This window comes from Podarcis vaucheri, assembly GCF_965113315.1.
Source record: "Podarcis vaucheri genome assembly, chromosome: 3".
NCBI classification, from domain to species: Eukaryota; Metazoa; Chordata; class Lepidosauria; order Squamata; family Lacertidae; genus Podarcis; species Podarcis vaucheri.
This window is the reverse complement of record NC_138761.1, coordinates 28,603,176-28,624,967: the sequence shown is the minus strand read 5'-3', so window position 1 is coordinate 28,624,967 and position 21,792 is coordinate 28,603,176. Positions and strand designations below refer to the sequence as shown.

At 42.8% G+C, this 21,792-nt stretch overlaps 1 protein-coding gene across 7 annotated transcripts in view; it reads left to right on the top strand.

The window, feature by feature from the left end:
* The window catches only part of LOC309529561 (spermatogenesis-associated protein 7 homolog), a 46,391-nt gene that overhangs the window by 11,332 nt on the left and 13,267 nt on the right, over window positions 1–21,792 (top strand). For all 7 annotated transcript variants that reach the window (XM_082217906.1, XM_082217901.1, XM_082217902.1 and 4 more), the window contains 3 exons: window positions 567–641; window positions 4,988–5,080; window positions 12,352–12,399. In XM_082217906.1, coding sequence (XP_082074032.1) covers window positions 581–641; window positions 4,988–5,080; window positions 12,352–12,399 — 202 coding nt within the window. In that variant the 5' untranslated portion in view covers window positions 567–580. The remainder of the gene's footprint in view (window positions 1–566; window positions 642–4,987; window positions 5,081–12,351; window positions 12,400–21,792) is intronic.

Below are 21,792 nucleotides of genomic sequence, written 5' to 3'. Positions count from 1 at the left end.
TGTAGCAGAGCTGTCAATTATCCTGTTTAAATATTCTGCCTGTTTTCCAAATCTCTGGATAAAGCTGGGAAAGATCCTTGTCTGAAACTCCGGACAGCAACTAGCTATCAGTGTAAACAATAGCGAGCTACTGCAACGATGGTCTCTGATTCAGTATGAGGCATCTTATATACCTAAAGATTTAGAAGTCCCAATTGCTGAGCAGACATTCAGGATCTACCAGACTTGTGAGGCCTTTTCAGTAGTGGCCCAATAGACCTGAAAGTCTCTCTTGAAATAAATATATGTGGCTTCAACTTCCATAGTATTAAAGTACCGTGAATTGGGTTTTAATCTTCAGTTTTACTGGTATTTCAAATATTGTTTTGTGGTTTTGATTATTTTTTTAAGCTGGCTTCGGAGGCAGTATCTGAATACTACTGATAAATAACCAAAGCAACATAAGCAAACAAACAAACTGAGTTGTCCTGTTTTCTTTACTCACATCCACTGTTTGATGACAAACGATAAAAATTGTCATTCTAAGTATTTACTACTTATGCCCACTTTTTCCCTCTCTCCTCAAGGGTCCCAGATAGCCATGATCCCAAAGTATTCCTTGATGGGACCTTTCAGAGGACATATGAGTATCAAAAGTAGCTGTAAGTACTAAAGCATTCTTAGCAAAAACAAGTGCTACGTACAGTCTTATTTCAAAAACACCTTAGTGCTCATTCCCATGTTATTTGCTTCCAGAAAAAATCTGTTTGCAAATAATGCGGAAATGAGTGTTATACTTGAACTGTATTCCGTTATAGTTGCAGAAGTGGCTTTTACATCATGTGAATGCTCAAATATAATGTGGAAACTACTCCGTTTTCATGACCTTTTACTCCCGTGTGAATGCAGCCAAAGTGGGGAGTATTTACAGGACACCCAGGACATTTTTCGGGTGGGATTCAGTCACATATTGGCAAATTTAGTTTCGGCAGTTAGAGGGCCTTCTCAGTGGCTGCTCCCAGACTTTGAATCTCCCTTCCTAAGGAGGCTGGACTGGCTCCCCCTGTGTTGTCCTTCCACCAGCAGGTGAAGATTGTTTTACTTTTGGAGACCAACTGTTTTTTGAGGAAAGGGCTTTTAAATAATGCTGTGCAGTTTTTACTATCTTTGGTTTAATAGATTTGTTTTTATATTGTTTTAATTCTATTATAGTTCAATTACTTTTTAACTGTTATTATTATTATTATTAATATACCACCCTATACCCGCAGGTTTCAGGGCAGTTCACAAGGCAAAATTGCAAAATTGCAATATAAAAACACAAAATACGTAATCAAAATATAAAGAGCCGAATAACCCCCCCAAAACACATTAAAATTGTTTAAAACAATTTATTTTTATATAAAAAACAATTAAAAAGCAGTTTAAAAGAAAGTAAACAGTACACTCTGCTGCTAGGCAGCAGCAATCCTCTTGTAGTCTGTCAGGCCCTGCCCTGGGCCTGGTGGAGAGAGGCAGGAGCAGGACCCTCAGACTTTCAGCAGGTGTAATTATCCTTTATATGTTATTAGCCTTTTTGTCCTTTATTTGTGTGGTTTTCATTTGCGTAAGCCGCCTTGAGTCCTTGTCTGGGATATTAACAACAGCAGCAACAACAACCTCAGTATTATCCAAGCTGACTGGCATCACTTCTCCAGAGTTTTCAACACCTACCTTTCCCCTGGAGATGTGAGAGATTGAACCTGAGACCTTCTGCATACAAAGCATGAGTTTTGCAACGCTATGGCCTTTCCCAAATGAAACACGAGCCAAAGTGACTCATCCCATAATCCAGCTCCAAGCTTCCAGAAATGCCACTCGTTTCCTGCTTTCCTGTATATGTTACTCATCCGTTCCAACCAGCAGGGCTGGACTGCTGTGGCCACAAGTGCCGGTGCAAATGGGGAATGCATTCAGGAAAATTACTTTAATGGTACCACTTTAACTTGGAGTTGCCGGAAAGGGTTACTGTGACCCACACTGCCCATCACATATGGACACCCACTTCAGATTGCTTTTATCCCTGCCTTCCTACCAAATAAAAATGCTGGAGTCTAACACTGACAATTAACATTGCCCCTTGGCTGCACAAAGCATTCAACAGTCAATCACTTTTACAGCTCCAGCTGTAACTGACCCAGTGAAATATCTGTGGGTGAGAGCCAGCGTTGTACCAGCAGACATGACAGGCCTTGCCTTCCCCTTGCAGGCCCCCCTGCCCCTAATTCTCTCCAGGAGGGGGTCACCCAGCCATCTGGAACAGATTGGGGGCACATGTGGGGGTGCAGGGGGGATAAGAAAGTCCTGTTGGCATGAACAGAAGCCCATGAACCAAATGGACCCACACAGTTGGATATCACTCTATCTTTTTTTAAAAAAAATTATTAGATTTTCCACAATAATAACAAAAACCACAAAGCAGAATGATACACAAAAACAGAAAAAAGAAGAAAAATACATCAATGAACGAAAAAGGGGGGGAAAGGAACAATAAACAGATAAACAATAATAACAAACTTAATTCTTTACAAATCCAACCTTTTAAACATCTTGGTTGACTTCCTCTAGTCCCTCGCTCCAAGAAATATTTTCAAAGGCCTTTTCAGCATCAATAAACATTAACATTAACATTGCTTTGCAATTTCTTTTCGCTTCCAGTGGATATCACTCTATCTTATCACTTACTTACTTACTTACTTACTTAGGTAGAGCGTTTGTAATATGGCTACCAAATTTTTTTCAATGAATCCGGAGACACCTTTTTTTCTTCTTTTTTTTTGAAGCTGAGTAGCAACAGGGAGTCAGTAGTAGGGATGCTGAGGCAAAAGACCCTGGGCCCAAGCACACATGCATATTGTATAAAGGTGCAAAGCCCTTCTTTCGCACCCTGTGAAGCTCTGAGTTTTTTTAAAACTGGGCAAAAACTGGCCAGCTTCCATGACTTCTGAGCCTCCCCCGATCTCCTGCCCGCTTCCCCCTTTGTTTTGACTGATCGGGGGAGGCTCGGGAGTTGCGGGCGGGCGGCCATTGCCCAGTTTTTTTAAAAAAAACCTCTGCGCATTTATGTTTCACAGGGTGTGAAAGAAGGGCTTTGCACCTTGCGTGACAGAGAAACTACATGCCTTGCGCCCCTCCTGGGCAACGGCCGCCCGCCATGACTCCCAAGCCTCCCCCGATCTGTCAAAAGAAAGGGAGAAGGGGGCAGGAGATCTGTACCACCGGATGTCCCTTCTTCCCCCTCGGCTGTGGCAGCGGCAGTGGCAGCTAGGCTGCACGCTGGCTCTGGGATGCTGAGGCTGCCACTGCCATGTTTCCCAGGGACAGATTTGCAAATCTGGGGACATTCTGGGGACGGAATTTATCCGGGGACAGATTTGCAAATCTGGTGACTGTCCCCAGGAACCAGGGACATCTGGTAACCCTAGTTTGTAACCTACCCTTTAGGCAAAAAGATTGGCTTGCCTACAATTAAAATAAGACCGTCCCTGCCCATAGGCTTACAATCTAAGCACACACACACACACAACACACAAGGGAGAAGGGACAGGGAGGGAAGATGAACAGATCTAATTTGGGCACCTACTATTAAACAGTTGTTATTATAATAACCAGTTGGCGCAGCTGAGGGCTAGGAGGTTCCTGATACAGGTGGTCTTTCAGCAAAGCTAATGGAGTGAACTCTGCTTCCCATCTCTCCCATGAAGCCAGCCGGATGCCCCCAGGTGATGGCTGAGGGAGAGGAAGCCTAATGGAGCAGGTCTGTCACTGAAGAGCCGGTGGGGTGAGCTCTGCTTCCCATCTCTCCAACTTCTGTTTCCAGCAGAAGACCATTGGTACTAGTAGGGCAGAACGCAAGGAGGCTGACAGGAGATTTTTTTAAATGCAGGCGTCAGGGACCTGACCTGGACCTCAGAGGAGGGCATAAGGTTAAAGCCTGCCTGTATTGCATGTCGGGGTTCCAATATGGATCATGCCCCTGCAGCTGCTACAGTGGTACCTCGTGTTAAGTACTTAATTCGTTCCGGAGGTCCGTTCTTAACCTGAAACTGTTCTTAACCTGAAGCACCACTTTAGCTAATGGGGCCTCCTGCTGCCGCTGCACCACCAGAGCCCAATTTCTGTTCTTATCCTGAAGCAAAGTTCTTAACCTGAAGTACTATTTCTGGGTTAGCGGAGTGTGTAACCTGAAGCGTATGTAACCTGAAGCTTATGTAACCTGAGGTACCACTGTATTTGCATTTTTAGGGAGTGGGGGAGAAGCTCTTACTGCAGTGAAGATCCACAATTCTCCAAGGTAGATAAAACAAAACCTGAAGGAGAAAAAGAATATTGTCACTTGTTTTTATGCAACTGGCCCCATAGCAACCCTCAGCTACAGTTTAATTTAGTTTATGGTCAGCTAATGACCCTGTTTACAGGACTACAGTTACAGTTACATGATGACATCACGTGTGATAAATATTTTAGAGTGACAACTTTGGAAAGCAGAAGTAATGGAAGAAGGTATTCAGATTTCCCGAACTTTTATATGTTTCTCACTTACTCATTTAATCTAAAAAACAAAGTCCTGGCTGCATATTTGTAGTGCAGTGAAAGTAGGCATGCATTCATTTATTTCTGCTTTTCCGCCTCCATCCCTTTTAAATCTTTCCAAATGAAGATGATATTGAAGATTAAACAACAGCAAGCACCATGTTCTCATGAGAGCTTCAATGGCAGATGATACATAAAAAATGTGATTTAATAAGAATACAGAGAGAGAACTCATGCATTATTTATTGTAAACTGTAGTGACTGAGTAATCAAACAGGAGTGGAGAAGCTATGCTGAATTATGACTTATCTTGCTTCAGATTTCTCATACAGTGTATTTCTTTGTGTAAGAATCCAGATCTTTCAAAATAAATGAATGTGCAAGATACTTCTTAAACCCATTGACTGAAAAAACTTTTTGTTTTTTGTTTTCTTAGCCTTTTCTCCCAGTTCTTCATGCAAGTTGTCAAGCCAGTACATCATTCAAGATCACATGTCTACACATTACAGAAAATTGCTATCTGCCAAAGGTATTTGGACTGTCAAATAATAAGTGTGCCCATCAAGCTGATAGCTACAATCACATAACGGGACTTGTTTCTTTGGTGGTTGACTGGCATCTTAGCAACTGGCAGAAAAACTTAGGCCTAAGAGAGTATTTCTCAAATGCAAAACCAGAGTCAAAATAAAAAAATTCCTTCCAGTAGCACCTTAAGGACCAACTAAGTTAGTTCTTGGTATGAGCTTTCGTGTGCATGCACACTTCTTCAGATACACTGAAACAGAAGTTGCCAGATCCTTTTATATAGTGAGAAGGTGGGAAGGGGTATTACTCAGAAGGGTGGTGGGAATGGGAGATGGGCAGATAGCAGAGATGAGCCTGTTGACGACTCTTAACGACTGTAATAGGTCTTACAGGAAAAGGCAAGGGGTGAGAAGGTGAGAAATGGCTTAGTCATGTATAATGAGATAAGAATCCAATGTCTCTGTTCAGACCAGGTCTCTCCATGATTTTAAGTTTGGTAATGAGTTGCAATTCAGCAGCTTCTCTTTCCAGTCTATTTCTGAAATTCCTTTGTAGTAAAACAGCTACTTTGAGATGTCAAGGTACCTATTTATCAACTCATACTGGTATGCTTTCATACTACTAGGTTGGCAGGAGCTGGGACAGAGCAACAGGAGCTCACCCTGTCACACAGAGTTGAACTGCCGACCTTCCGATTGGCAAGTCCAAGGGACTTGGTGGTTTAGACCGCAGCGCCATCCGTGTCCCTTGGTAGGGATGATGGGAGTTGGAGTCCAACAACTTCGGGGGGGGGGTCCACAGGTTCCCCAATCCTTGATTTAGAAGAAAAAAAACATGTGACCATGAGCAAAATCTGTGTTGCAATCCCACCTACATGAATGAGAGATGAAAGTGATGATGATGGTGATTTTTTTTTTATTATGTCATGGCATCTTTAATGCCTGTGCAAAGTTATTTCCTGGGCCTGTGGGTGGAGTGATTCCTGGTTCATTCCAGTTCTGTTCCTTAAGGCAATTCCATCATGCTTCCTACTTAGCACAGTCTGGTCTTGTATGTTAAATAAGCTTTGAGATTCCAAGACCAGAGACCTATCTTGCATGATGCGGTGAGATCTTGGGCCTACAGTTCTCCTGCTGAAATCCTGCAACTGGTGTATATCACAAATATTGGAGGGTCCAGGGAGGTTGGTCCTACTTTTGTTGCGCTGAAGTGTAAGAGTGCCCTTCCAGATAGCAATAATGCAGTAACATTTGGGAAGTACAGTGGTACCTAAGTGTAATGTGTATGGGTTGCTCGTGCGTAAGTTGCCGCCTGTCCAGGCTTTGTTGCCTTGCTAAACCTTTCAGTCTGGGCAGCCCTTCACTTTGTGGCTGCCTCAGTCGCTAGCAGAATCCGTCAGTGGGCGTTTCTTAAATCTTTTCCAACATAAAAGTTGTTTGACACCCAGTCTCCTCCTACTCTCTCTGTGTGGAAGTCTTCTGCGCAGGGTGGGCGTGGGTAGCGGAGGACCCGTGCTCTCCCCGCTGGTGTCCGGTGAAGAGTCCTGGAGCCCTCTCACCGATTCCCCCATCAGCCCCTCTATATCCCTGGTGTTGCGCTGATTTGCTTCCCCATCTGCGGAGCTGCCTCTCTCCCTGCTGGGCCCTTCTCCAGCATCATTTGAGAGCCTTGCCTCCGCCTCTAGCTCTGATGTCAGTTCCCTGACACTAAGGTTAAGTACTTAATTCATTCCGGAGGTCCATACTTAACCTGAAACTGTTCTTAACCTGAAGCACCACTTTAGCTAATGGGGTCTCCAGCTGCCGCTGCGCCGCCGGAGCATGATTTCTGTTCTCATCCTGAAGCAAAGTTCTTGACCTGAAGCACTATTTCTGGGTTAGCAGAGTCTGTAACCTGAAGCGTATGTAACCCGAGGTACAACTGTATTGAAGAACTAATAAAGAAGAATGATTTGTGGACGGTCCTGTATAAATCCACTATTATTGCATCAGTTACATGTTACAGAATATACCTACCAAAAATACCACAGGTGTGTTTGTGTGTTTTCTCTTTTAGTATGCCATCATGCATAGGTACCCCTGCCCGTTTTCTGTCTGTAGTAACATTTGTCCACCTTTGGCCCCCAAAGCATTTAAATCACACAGAGAAGAAACAGCTGGGATTATTGCAGGCAAAGCACCCAAACTTCCACCATTGGAAATCTCATGCTCATAAATGTTCAGAAGCATCTCAGCTACGTGAGGGGAGGCATCCATAATTCACACCTGCTAAGTGAGAGATTTTACTTTCTTGTGCTCCATGATCACTGCAGATGGTGACAGCAGTCACGAAATTAAAAGACGCCTGCTTCTTGGGAGAAAAGCAAAGACAAACCTAGACAGTATCTTAAAAAGCAGAGACATCACCTTGCTGACAAAGGTCTGCATAGTTAAAGCTATGGTTTTCCCAGTAGTGATGTATGGAAGTGAAGAAGAAGGGTTTGGATTTGATATTCCACTTTATCACTACCCTAAGGAGTCTCAAAGCGGCTAACAATCTCCTTTCCCTTCCTCCCCCACAACAAACACTCTGTGAGGTGAGTGGGGCTGAGAGACTTCAGAGAAGTGTGACTCGCCCAAGGTCACCCAGCAGCTGCATGTGGAGGAGGGGGAAGCGAACCCGGTTAACCAGATTACGAGTCCACCACTGGACCATAAAGAAGGCTGATTGCCGAAGAATTGATGCTTTTGGATTATGGTGCTGGAGGAGACTCTTGAGAGTCCCATGGACGGCAAGAAGACCAAGCCTATCCATTCTGAAGGAAATCAGCCCTGAGTGCTCACTGGAATGACAAATCCTGAAGCTGAGGCTCCAATACTTTGGCCACCTCATGAGAAGAGAAGACTCCCTGGAAAAGACCCTGATATTGGGAAAGATGGAGGGCACAAGGAGAAGGGGACGACAGAGGACGAGATGGCTGGACAGTGTTCTCGAAGCTACCAACATGAGTTTGACCAAACTGTGGGAGGCAGTGGAAGACAGGATTGCTTGGCGTGCTCTGGTCCATGGGGTCACGAAGAGTCAGACTCGACTAAATGACTAAACAACAACAACAAAGGTGAGCAGCACCTTATCTCTGCTCTCTGCCCCCACATCGTGAAGAGAGAAGAGGTTCCCAACAGAACATGAAGGAACTAATTCAAGGACTCGCATGACCTTCAGCCAATTCTTTCAGTCCATTACATTCCTTGAAGCCCAAGCCAAAATTTATAGGGACGAATTCTTCACACGCCAGGACCTCGGATGGAAGATCTCATTTGTCCAAATCAACTTCAAGTCTTACTTTCTCTCCCACGTTGAAACTGCTCACTGGAACAAACTCTAGCATGCTCTTTTTAAGCTGCAAACCTTTTTACACAGAGTGGCAAGTCGCAGCTACATCTGACCCAGGTTTCAGGCATTCAGAAGAAATCTCCCTCAAAGCTCAGTTCTGAGCATTTAAACTCTGCACAGAGTCATTTGAAAGAATCAAAGCACAAAATTAAAACCTGTGAAGGATTTCTTTTCATGCATTGCAAATCTTTTCCACCAGTTCCCTACTGGGCTAAACAGGGGAAATGGAGAAAAATGGCAGGCATGCTTAAATAAAAGCCCTGCATGTGAAAATATAGGTAGTGCACTGCTTATGACTCCCCCCCCCAATAATGTCATTGTATCCCTGAGGTGCGGGTATTGAAATAGCCAAACTAACATTCATTGTTCCCTTAGGTATTCTGGTTTTATTATGAGTTGTATCATGCCTAAGAACAGAAAACATTCATCTTGAATGGAAAGGTTTTGCTTTCACTCCCCAGCTCATTTACTGACATATTTTGGATTAGAGAGGCATTTTCCTTCCAGTCAGGTTGTCTTATTTCGATCCTGGGGATTTCACATTATCCTGAAGTTTGACTCCAAGAGCCCACCTGGTGTGCCTTAGTAAGCAGATAGCTTGTTGTATATATGTGTAACTCGGGAGATGCAAAGCTAATTTGAAACAATTTTCTAAATTATAAATATATATAACAGATTCCATGCATCCACCTAATCTGACCCTACCAAAGAACAGTAGTTCTGAGGTGGGCTTGAGCAACACCTGGTGATTTCTGACAAGGATAAGGTGGCTGTTGCTGGAGCAACTGAGGAGGACTCCCATCCATGCATGTGTTTCCATGTTTGCTTGGGAACCGTTTGTCTAAACAGGTCTGTAGAATAAACCCTTCTGTACAGTACTCTTGATTTCTCAGGGCTCTTAGCAGCCAATTTGTAGGCAGAACAGCGAGGCTTTGATTAGAATGGAAGCAGAGGAAGGTTGGGATTTTGTTATCTCAGGAGGTTCCATACTAGCTGAATATCAAAACAAACAAAAAGTTTGCCGACCCTGAAAAAGTAACAAGCTAGCAATATTCTAAGTATGTGTGGTTTCAAAACTTTAGTGTCTAAAACTACCAGCCCACAGCCTACCCTACAGGACTGTTGTGAAGATAAAAGTGGGGAAGGGGGAGACAATTGTTATGTACTGAGTTGAATAGGATCCAGAATGCAGCAGTCTGATTGGTCCTAGAACAATAGGATCCAGAATGCAGCAGTCTGATTGGTCCACAGGAGCCACCCAATCCAGCTCTAGGTGGAAGTGAATCCGCAACCTGATTCTGAGAATCTCAGAATTAGCGAATCACGTGGGGCCCATTGTGTAAATAATGTATACAAAGCAGACATTCTAGGGGAACTTCCATTCCTCCTCACCACTATGAGCTGAATAAAGAGCATGAAATCCACTCTCAACTCCGAGTATATTTCAACAATGCAGCCTTGAGCTCCTGGGAGGAAAATCAAGATGCAAATATACAACAACAAACAACAAGTATGTGCAGTTTCACGACGCTCAGCAAAACATATGTACACACAAAACATTCTCCCTATATGTATGTGTGTTCATATGTGTATGTTAAAATTCTTATAGGCTATACGAAATGCAGTATATCCTTGTGTAGAGCCTATAAGAACTTTAACATAAGGTGTTTAATTATTTTATGGTTGTATTTGCTGATTCATTGTGGAATGCTCTCCCCAGGATGCTCGCCTGTTATTTATTTATTTCATAAAATCTATTCACTGCTTGATTGTAAAAAAACAAAAACCCTCAAAGATAAAATAGTATATGCAAGAAAAATTAAAAACCCTGTATTAAGGGAGTTACTTCTGAGTAAAACATCCCCAAACCAGCCAGTTGTGTTTTAATCTGCAAAAGCTGGAACACTTGAGGAGTGATTGAAATAATGTGGACACAAGAAAAGTGCTTTAACGAACATAGCCCAATATTATCCACCATATTCGCCTACATTCCCCACTGCTGTAAGGTGGCCCCCTTCTGTGTCCCAGGTGGTGGTGGTCAACACTTTTTCCACTGTCTGCCTAGCAACGGTGATTAAGTATCCTTAGCAGTGGTGCTGCCTACCAAGTGTCAAAGCATCAGAGTTGCTTCCACATGTTCTAACTTTCTTCAGAAATATTTGGCTGACATACTTAAAAACACACACACACCTAAAAATGAAGAGTCTGGGGTCCCTGCTCTACCCCCTGTATGCAGCCCTGGAAACATTTAATTGAGAGCAAACCCCTCTGATGTTCGCTTGACCTTACATTCAAGTGAGTATGCACAGACTGTACAACAAAATAATCGGCTGGTGTAAATCACAAGCCCAGTGACTACAGGGAGCTGGCAGTCTTCTGCTCTTTCAGCTGGCTAAGGCATACCACTGCTGTTGTTTGCTCATAGGAATAGAGTAAAGATATCGGAATACCTTGCATTGCCCAAACTCAGGAAGTATTCTGCTTGCAGTCAGTGAGGTGTTAAACACACCCAAAGGAAGAAAGCCATTCAGAATATAAGGGATTTGACCCTTTGGCTTTCTGATGTGTTGAATACACTTTCTGTATGCTCTAGCCAAGTTGTGGCTGAAGTTATTAATTTGGATGTTTGGTCCTATATTAAAAATAATATATTGAAGGTCTTCCCCCCCTTAATGCATGATATACTATTTACTCAGTTAATTACTAAGGTAACAGCTGGAGGTTTTTTTAAAATGTATTTTTATTAAAGATTTCTTACAAAAGTATGTGCAATGTCTCTTTTTTCAAGTTACGTTTTCTACAGATCAGTTTCATTTGTTGAGACATTAGTGTTACATTAGGAAGAAAAGGGGGGAAGAGGTGGAGGGGGCCATGGTGGGTGGGGGTGGGATCAGGTAGCGATGTTTCTATTTTACTTAACGTATGCATGGGGGTTTGCATCGGCGTCGCTTGTGCAGGTTCTCTTTGATATTCGCTTGTGTTCCTTTGGTGGTGAGAGAAGTTGGGGTTGGCCTAGGGTGTGGTTGTTTGTGATTGGCTGTGGTGATCTTTGTTTTCAAGTGTGAGTGGGGTGGGTGGGTGTTTTGGATCAGGTTGATTTGTATGTTGTTGATGGATTTTTGTCATTGTCTTGTTGGGCTGTGTATTTGATAAAGGGGAGCCATATGGGGGTGAAGGCGTCTTCCTCTATTTGTCCTCACACCAGTTTCAGTTCATTGGTTAATTTTTCTAGTAAGGCTGTTTACCGTACTATTTGGTACCATTGGTCCATACTTATTCCTGACAGGTCTCTCCAGTGTCTGGTTTTGATGTTTCTGGCTGCTGAGAGTAGGTGGGTTATGAGTTCTTTGTGATGTGAGTGGGCATTATTATCTTGGAAGAAGGTAACAGCTGAGTTGAGATGTTGAAAGATAACCTTATCACATCAATGTCACATGCAATGCTTAATCTTTTAAAATGCAGGGCTCCGGCAGTTGTTCATGGTAATGAGATGGAGCCATGCAAACATCTTAACCATGAGCACACTATCTCTGTTTCAAGCATTAAACTAAACCTGTGTAGGGAGCATGATGCTATGCACCCCAGGTCACATTTGTTCCTCCATATGCAGCCTTAACCACCAAAATTTTAAGCTACAGCTGAGGATTTGGCCTCATAATCAACGAAGAAGAAATAGAAACCTACCACAAATAATTTCCTCTTTTATATATCCCATATTGCGGTTAGATTTCTAAATAAAAGGTTTAGAGAAGGAGGTTACTTAAGAGCACGCTTTTAATTGAATCCAGACTTTCAACAACCCTATCGCTTAGAAGCAGGTCATTCATTACTCTTTCCTGTAATTTGAAAGCAAAATACTGAAAACATAGATAAACAACTTTTTGTTTTGTTTTGTTAATTCAGCTGCTGTTGATTCATCTGCTCCAAAGAGTTTGAACACGAGCATTAAATGTAAGTATAACTTGTTTTGCTTTCAAAATAACGTCTGGCTTCACATTGTTTGGTCTGGAAATATTTGCTTTGGATGATCCCTCTCGTTCTCTCCTAAAACCTTCATGCCATTTCCCCCAAACCACAATAGTTTCAGCATCCCATATAGCACTGACCTGTTGGCAAAGAAAAATAGCACTGTCCGTTACTTTAGTATTGTCTGTGTTGTGTGGGAAGGGTGCTGTTGCATCTGAATTATTTGTATCAGTTCATTAAAGTATTCGGCTAACATGTATTTTAATCTGATTCTCACAATAGTGGTAAAATCCAAAAGTCTAAGCACAAACTGATTTTTCAAGTTTAAGGCTGCAATCCATTATAAGACATTCATTTATAAGCACAGGTGCATTCCTTTGTACCCCAACGCCCCCTATAGGCAGGAAGTGATTCGTTTAGATACGTTGAACCTCCCTGTTGGAAAAAAATAATCATGGATTATACAAAAGATAATACGGATTTCAAGATTACTGCTTCAAAGTGCATTGAAACCTCTCGCACTCTTGGGGTGAATGAGATAAATCCAGACTTAAAAGCATTTACACCATGTTTTAAAAGAGAGGCGGGGACCCTTTTTTAGAGCATGAGGGCTGCACTCTGTTGCGGATAAATTTCCAGGGGCCACATTCCGGTGCTGGGTGGGAGCACAGGGGAAGGTTGCAATGGATATGGCTTTGACCTTTGTATGTTATATTTCAATAGCACAAAATTCAGGAATGGTTACACTCACACCTCTCCATCCTCCATTCAGACAAGTGAGAGGTTCAAGGATACATTCCAGCCAGGCCAAAACATCCAGGGGCCAGTGGCGTAGCATGGGTTGTCAGCACCTGGGGCAAGGCAAGTAATTTGCGCCCCCTAACCCGTGGATTTGCGCCCCCTAACCCATGGATTTGCGTCCCCTAACCCGTGGATTTGCGCCCCCTAACCCTAACCCCCAGGTGTTGCACCTGGTGCGGCTGGCCCCCCCTGCACCCCCCACGCTACGCCACTGCCACGGGCATGTCCTGGGGAGAAGGAACATGGCCTAGGGGCCTAGGGAGAGTTCCACAGGTCAGCTATAGCAGCACAATCGTATGCATGTCTATTTAAGATTCAGTGGCACCGCAGCCGTCTTCAGGCAGTCGCCCTCCCACCATTAACAATAGGGTGTAACCTGCCCCAGGTGTGCATAGGCTCCCTCTGTGATTTAGAATCTTAATCAGGCAGGGTTCTAACCAGAGGACAGGGAGCCTACTCCAGGCCATGCCTCCAGTTGTGTGGATGATGAGGGGGAAGGGCTGCCTCACTGCCCCCCGCACATGATTGTTAATCCCGTGAGGGCAAACACCTGAAAGGGGCTCAGGTTCAAGGGGATTTATTCCTATCTAAGTGTGTGTGTGTGTGTGTGTGTGTGTGTGTGTGTGTGTGTTAACTATGCGTCCACATATCAACTTTCCTGTGGTCATTGTGTCACCTTTGTGACTAGTTAGATAATGGCGCTGCCAGCAATGCGTTTGGCGCCATGATGGGGCAAAACCTCATTCATCAAACCCCCTTCATATGGAGGTGTGCCTGTTCCCTATACACTGGTCACATTTGGACACCAACTGTGAAAATTTCCACTCACCCAGGCTTTTGAGAAAATCAACGTTTACTAAAATTTTGGCAGCTCGTATCCCATTGCACGTTTTTGTTGTTTTTTGTTGTTTTTGTTTTAGAAATATATTTTATTGCATAGATTGTGTTTTTATGCCGTTCACTGCCCTGAGCTCCCACGGGAGGAAAGCTGGTAGAGAAAAGAAATGAAATGAATAAAATTATTTAATTTTTTTGGTTATTTCCATAAAGAGCCTGCAGAAAGATGTGCAGATTGTAAGCAACAAATAAGAAATGGATGAAATGTTTTTTGCACGAAAAAGGATGGTGTGTGGAAGGGCCCCTGGGAGTATGATCCTAAATCTGGGGAGTGGAAAGAGGAAGCCATTCCATAATTCTACAGCCCTCTAGATTTTCTGGTTTGAATAAACTCCAAATGTCACAATGGGTCCCATGCAAGCAGACCTCCCCCCCCCCACTCCACATACAGAGTTACTACTGAATTCTGGGTTGGCTTCTGGACTTTATTAGCTACCCCTCGTATTACCTTCCAGATTCATTCATTCTCATTACTGGGCAGATTATCTGCTGAGCAAGCATTCCTCCCAAAACAACATTCCTTGCAGAAGTGCCTTAGAATGATTAAAGAAGCCCAGCCCTCCTTCTTATGAAAGAAACAGCAGGACTTGCATAGCAAAGCGAAAAGGTGGCTGAGAAGAGAGGGAGAAGATTGTACGACATAGCAAATGTGTTGCTAGCTCTGCCCTTAATCTGGAAGTTAGTCTTAGCTCATTAAGTAGCTTGTTCGTCAATGGCACTGAATCTGCTCCTCTGCCTCTCCGCCGTCTGTGGCAGAACACGGGTTGCTTGACTCTTGTTGTGTCTCTATGGATAAGCAAGTTAATTGGGGGAAATATTGTGGGTTTGTCTTATCTGCTGTCATTGCACCCATTGCAAGCCAAATCTATGGATATAGATGATGCAGGAGCAAATGGAGCATGTTCTTGGGCTGGATCTACACTGACCCTTTTATCGTTATTAGAACGATGCTAGATACATCATTCTGAAACATCACAGGGCATACTGGTAAATTTAAAATGTTCCTTACCCTGTTGTGTCCGTAACAATGCAGTTTCCCTATTGCCAGCTCCTGGTTGCTCTGTTAGAAGCAGAATGCAATGTGTCCATCTATGTTATGAAAATTATTCCTTAACCCTTCCTTAATGTTATAAACCATTAATGTAGATCCGCCCTACGTCCACCTCTAACCAATGGATACCACATCTAAATTTTCTCCCTATACCTAAGAAGAGCAGTTCTGCTGGCCCATGTCAATGTTTTACACAGCAATCCAAGCAAGAGGAAGCCAGAGTGATTTACGCCAAGGTAAATTATGCCGGTGGAGCTTCCTTGTTCCCAACTCCTTTCAGGAGCAGGGCTACTGCTGGCTGAGGTGGCCTGAACGTGGCAGACGGGAAGCAAGACTTTCAAACAGAGTTTGACTTGCGCCACTCTTTTTGCCAAGTTAACTACTGTGGGATTGCCAGGTCATGTGACCAAGCTGAAAGGGGACTGGAATGGGATAGGTCTCCCCTGCCCAGCCCCAGAACACCCCTCTTTTGAGACTTCAGCTCAGCCCTGGCTCATCTGCAATGGAGGTCCTACACTGGTCTACAGTGTCTCTGGCTTTAGCTGGTGTAGCTCAGCCAGAGATCTGCCTATTCCAAACCTCCCTCCTCCCAGCACATCTTGGGTTTTGATTTGATCCCTTACCCTCTAAGATCCTAGGCGGCAGATTTGCCATAGTTCCTTTCAAGGATAGGTGCTATCCTTGTAATCATTTGAGATTTTGAATCGGTGTCTCCCATTCTTCTGCTGTAGATTTTATCAGTGAGTTAGATCAGTGGTTCTCAAACTTTTTTTTTTTATCTGGGCCACACTTTCAAAATAAAAATTTGCTTGACCCACAACAATTTTTTTTATATAAGAAATACATTGGAAAACAAAAAGAAATAACTCCTAGCAGTGCTGGATTTTTAACACAGAACTCTACTTTATAATATGATCATGGGACAGCCAGAAAGTATAAAACAATGCAGCTACATAAGAACATGAATCATTTTCAAAATATAATATTGATTGTCCTTGAATCTTCCCGACACATTTGCCACCCTCTCCTGCCACACCCATGTGGTGTGCCACATCCTTTGAGAATCACTGGATTAGGTGATTCACAATGTGTTTCCTGGTTCATCCTTTGAGGCCACATTGAGTATTTTACTTCACGGGCCTATTACTGAACAGGTGGCAAGATATCTGAATGTTGTCACATCGCTGAGATTTGCTATGATTGTTAATTCCTAGCATGTCAACGCTAGTGATTAATAACTTGTTCTGCTGAGGTTATGCATTTGTACTTTATATTTTGTACTCTGTTTATTGGTTGGCCAACCATAACGAACACTTGATTGACTGAAGTAATGTCAAGAGAGTTTTTAGGCTAAAGAAAATCAGTGTTGTGAGATACAGAAGATGCTACTAAGTATGAAGACAAGATCTGGATGGGATGTAACAATGACTAGATTAACCGCTTAGAATCATTTTGGACATAATGTTCTTTGTCTCAACATACATTGGGCTGTGTCAATATCCAGTCAGCTAAACTCACATCCAATCCACGCTTTCATGTAAATCAATCTTCAATTTATTCATTTATACATCATGCTTATATCCCACATTTCCTCCAGAAGGAGCCTAGAGCAAGAAATAACTTCGACAAAATTAAAATTAAAAACCAGACATATTTTAAAAATGGTTCAAATAGAGTAAAACGTGTAACCAAATCTTGTGTCTCAAGAGGCCCAACAAAGCAGAAATGTTTTTAGCAGGTGTCTGAAAGAATACAGGGATGCTACCTAATATCAAGTGGCAGAGAGTTTCAAAGTACAAGGAATGACTTCTTACAAGTGAAGAGCAGGCATTGCATGCCACATGTAAACAAGCAAGTTCTGCAGATCCAGACAACTGAGTGGGCGTATATGGGGTAAAGTGATCCCTTAACTAAACTGGTCCCACACCATTAAGGATTTCAATACCAATAGTAACACCTTGAACTTGGCAGCCTGTCAGAAATCCTGTCAGAAACCATGCTGCAGGATAACTTGTAATAATTTAACAGTAACTTGAGCACAACCTGTACAGCAAATAATCTGCAGATGATCCAAGACCCAGCTGTAGAATAAGGAATAATGGAAGGCTGAATCTGACTTGAGATAAAAGAGATGGTGGAGATGGGGTGAAAGGTCAATGCAAGGCCAGTTGCAAATCAGTTTTCTTCTTCTGACCTAAACAGGATTAAATTGCTACACCGGGACAACCTAAGGTGCGATCAGTTGCTAATGGATTTACAGAGGGGAAATTAAAGCAGTTCTAAATACAGAGACTAAGGGGGGAATAAAACAAACAGCACAATGAGGCAGAACATCTACTAGCTGAGGGAGAGAAAATGTTCTCAGTTTCCAAAACATACAGAACAAATGTCAAGGAAAGGTAATTTAAATATGTCTCAGTAGTTACCTGTTGGAGTTTGGATTCCCTCCTCCAAACTATTTTTGTTACTGGACTAGATAATTCCCAGTGCTTTTAAAGCCTTACTTACAGTTCTGTAAAAGTAAAGGTGGATCTACACACAGAAAAGCCCCCCACTATAAATAAGTCAGAAATTAAATCATTACAAAAGAAAAAAAAACACAATGGAAAATCACATAGAATTTTTTTTGCTCTCCAGCGCTATTTGGTGTGGCATGTTTATAATGCATTCAAAATGCTGTTTTTTGACTAATATAGCTGAGTCTTAACTTTCACTTTTGCAATCATGGTTGTTGCTGTTGTTTCCTTGAAAAAAAGAAAAAAAGGAAAAAAACTACTGATTTACCAAAATGCTCAGTTCACTACCACAGGTAAGTCAGATCTGTAGAAGAAGAGTTTGGATTTGATATCCTGCCTTTCACTCCCTTTTTTTTTTTTAAGGAGTCTCAAAGTGGCTAGCATTCTCCTTTCCCTTCCTCCCCCACAACAAACACTCTGTGAGGTGAGTGGGGCTGAGAGACTTCAAAGAAGTGTGACTGGCCCAAGGTCACCCAGCAGCTGCATGTGGAGGAGCGGAGACGCGAACCCGGTTCACCACTACACCACACTGGCTCACACTGAAGTGGCTCTTGTGACCTAATGAACTCATTTTATTTATCTAAGGCAGCAATTCTCTACCTACTTACCTGGGAGTAAGCCCCACTGAATTCAGTGGGACTTATAATCCATTTGGACATTATAGGACTCTACTGTAGCATTTCAAATAAGGCATCCACTCAAAATAAATACTGTAAGGTGCTCACTCAATGTAAGCTCTAGGCACAGAGTTAATAGGCCTAATGAGCAAACAATTCTTTAGACATAAAATGACTTAATATCTACCAGAAGAAGGTCCTGATTAGTGTTTGCATTTGTAAAACTACTGGATAAACAAGGAGTATGTCAGAGTGATGTGGGGACATTGTCAATTTTCTATTGTGTGAGGTATGCAGTTACCTCTTTAATACATTTTAAAACAATAATGGAGAAGACTTGTCCCTGATTAACGACATTACCACCGAATAAATATGGAGCCATTTTTTAAAAAACCCGTGAAGGTTACAAAAAATGGCAAGTGCCGTGATAAACAAGGGCCTTAACATAATCACCCGTCATACTGAATGGCACCAGATTTTTATCCTTAATCCATGAAAGCTCATAAAGATGCATTCACTCTTTGAAAGCATAGCATGTACGTCACCTGTCCCACAGATGGAAAACAATAAATTCAGGTAATAACAAAGGATAAATGTATAAATTGTTCGATGGTAGCTGACAGGGTTTTTCCCCCCAGCTGGAACTCAGTTCCGGCAGCTCTCAGATGGGTGCCATTTTATAAGAGAACAAAGGAGGCATTCATGGAGAGTTCTGGCACCCCTTTTTGTAGAAAAATAGCAGTCGTCGTTGATGACTTACAATAGGTGGCTAACAATTGCCCCTCCCCCCAGTAATTAGCTTGGGGTGGGTGTGTGAGAACCCCCAGAAAAGTACACAGGGAGGGGGATTGTTCCGTCTGGCAAATTGATGTACTTGTGCAGATGGAGCATTTATAATAGCACCATGTCGAATTCCATCCAATGTGTCCTCAAAGTGTGGTTGGACTAGAAGAAGAGTTTGGATTTGATATCCCGCCTTTCACTCCCTTTAAGGAGTCTCAAAGCGGCTAACATTCTCCTTTCCCTTCCTCCCCCACAACAAACACTCTGTGAGGTGAGTGGGGCTGAGAGACTTCAGAGAAGTGTGACTGGCCCAAGGTCACCCAGCAGCTGCATGTGGAGGAGCGGAGACGCGAACCCGGTTCCCCAGATTACGAGACTGCCACTCTTAACCACTACACCACACTGGCTCTCAGCTTTGTTGAACTATAACTTCCATCATCCTTGATCCATGATGGCTGTGTACAACTTCCAGGATCCATCTGGGATGCCTCTGCAATACCAGCAGCTGGCTGGCAACTTTGAGAACAGATGGGCCTTTGGCTTGCTCTAGCGGGGCTCTTATGTTTTCATTGGTCGTGTTGGCTAGGACTGGTGGGATTCCAACAACATCTGGAGTACATTGTGTTGGCTGTCCTTCACATACAGCAACTAAATTCAGATTCAGGGTAGATAATAATAATAATAATAATTAAAAAAACAACAACTTTTATTTGTATCCCACCCTCCCCGCCTGAGACTGGGCCTCAGGGCAGCTAGGATAACAATAAATCGGGAACATTATCTATTTAACAATAACCAAGATGCCTTAAAAAATGTAACACAAATGGGTCTGGGATCATTTTTCCATCTTGAGGTAAATTCCAAGGTATCTAGGGGTAATAACATATCCAAAACACATTTTTAAATGTATTTTTGAACAAAGAACTGTACTGCAAAATGCATAAATGTGCAGAATCCAATGGATAATTACATTCTGATCCACATATTAGTTCAGGACTTGACTTACATCAGAATTTTAGAAACTGAAATTCCTGTGGGTCATGCAGGATCTCACAAGAGTTCTAAGGGGATGGGTTAGCCAAGATGGGTTAGCCTGTATACATCCCACAGTTGCCCAATAATAGTCTTTGCCTCTTCAGGTAAACTGAATTCTGTTTTTAAAAGCTGTTTTGGAGCTAAGATGAGTCCTTTAGGCTCTTTAATCGTCAGCCTGACAAACTGCAAGCAATGCTTACATCCAGTCCAGGGAACAGCTGTTAGCTTCGTCTTATTTGTTCCCCTTGTAGAACTTAGCAGGGAGGAAGATGGGGACAAAATTAGAATTAGTTGGCTCGGCCTGTCGTTGGCTCTGGCGCCACCTAGAGTTGGCCTCCTTGCTTTGTGCCAAATGGGCACCAGCCTCCACTGAGTTCTACTAATTGATATAAAGCAAGTACAGATGAGACAAAAATGTGCATTCAACTTCTTCTGTACTAACAGACAGTTGTTCATTCACTATTATAATGATTATTATTGTTGTTGCAATTGTGGAAATCTGAATGAAATGGCACTTGGGTCATCATTAGCATTACACTCAGCTTGTGGATACTGGCAGAATTAACATAACATGCTGTGTTTGTTTATAGCAGATAAAGATGATCACTGGCTAAAAATAATACTTGCAACGCATAAAATTAATAAGCTTAATAAGCTTGGGTCAGCCACAACACAAAAGCAAAGTTTAGTATTCTCCTTTATAGGACAATTTATACTCCCAGGATGCCACAAGCCATGATGGGCAAATTGGTCAGTTTCAGTTCAGTCAATTTTAAGTTCAGTTCTCCACTTTTCCTTAACTTTTTTTTTTTAATGACCTCAAGAAAATTCATTACTATTTTAGGGCAAACTTCTAATATACACATTTTTTGTATGCAATTTTGCAAAGCCATTCCTCTTAATATAATGCATTTTGTATCTGTTTTCACTAATGTTCATTCATACGCAAACTTTACTCTAGTATATGCATTTCTGCCCATGTTACTTAGCTGGAGAAGTGCATTGCAAAATTCAGAGAAATGCGAGTTTTAAAGGGATTGGCTGTGTTTCTGTTTGCATAGGGTTTCAGAAAGTGCAAAATATGTACGTTCGCCTTCAAATGTGAACTGAATTGAAATTCCCAGTGGCTACAAAGGATGCTTAGCTCTCATTGGCTTGTTTTGGGTTGTTTCTTCTATTATCTATATGAAGCCGCTGGGAGAGATCATCAGGGGGTTTGGATGGGTGTTCATCAGTATGTGGATGATACCCAGCTCTACCTCTCCTTTAAATCAGAACCAGTGAAGGCGGTGAAGGTCCTGTGTGAGTGCCTGGAGGCGGTTGGAGGATGGATGGCGGCTAACAGATTGAGGTTGAATCCTGACAAGACTGAAGTACTGTTTTGGGGGGACAGGGAGCGGGTTGGTGTGGGGGATTCCCTGGTCTTGAATGGGGTAACTGTGCCCCTGAAGGACCAGGTGCGCAGCCTGGGAGTCATTTTGGACTCACAGCTGTCCATGGAGGCGCAGGTTAACTGTCTACCAGCTCCACCTGGACCCTACCTGCGCACGAACTGTCTCGCCAGAGTGGTGCATGCTCTAGTTATCTCACGCTTGGACTACTGCAACGTGCACTACATGGGGCTACCTTTGAAGGTGACCCGGAAACTGCAATTAATCCAGAATGCGGCAGCTAGACT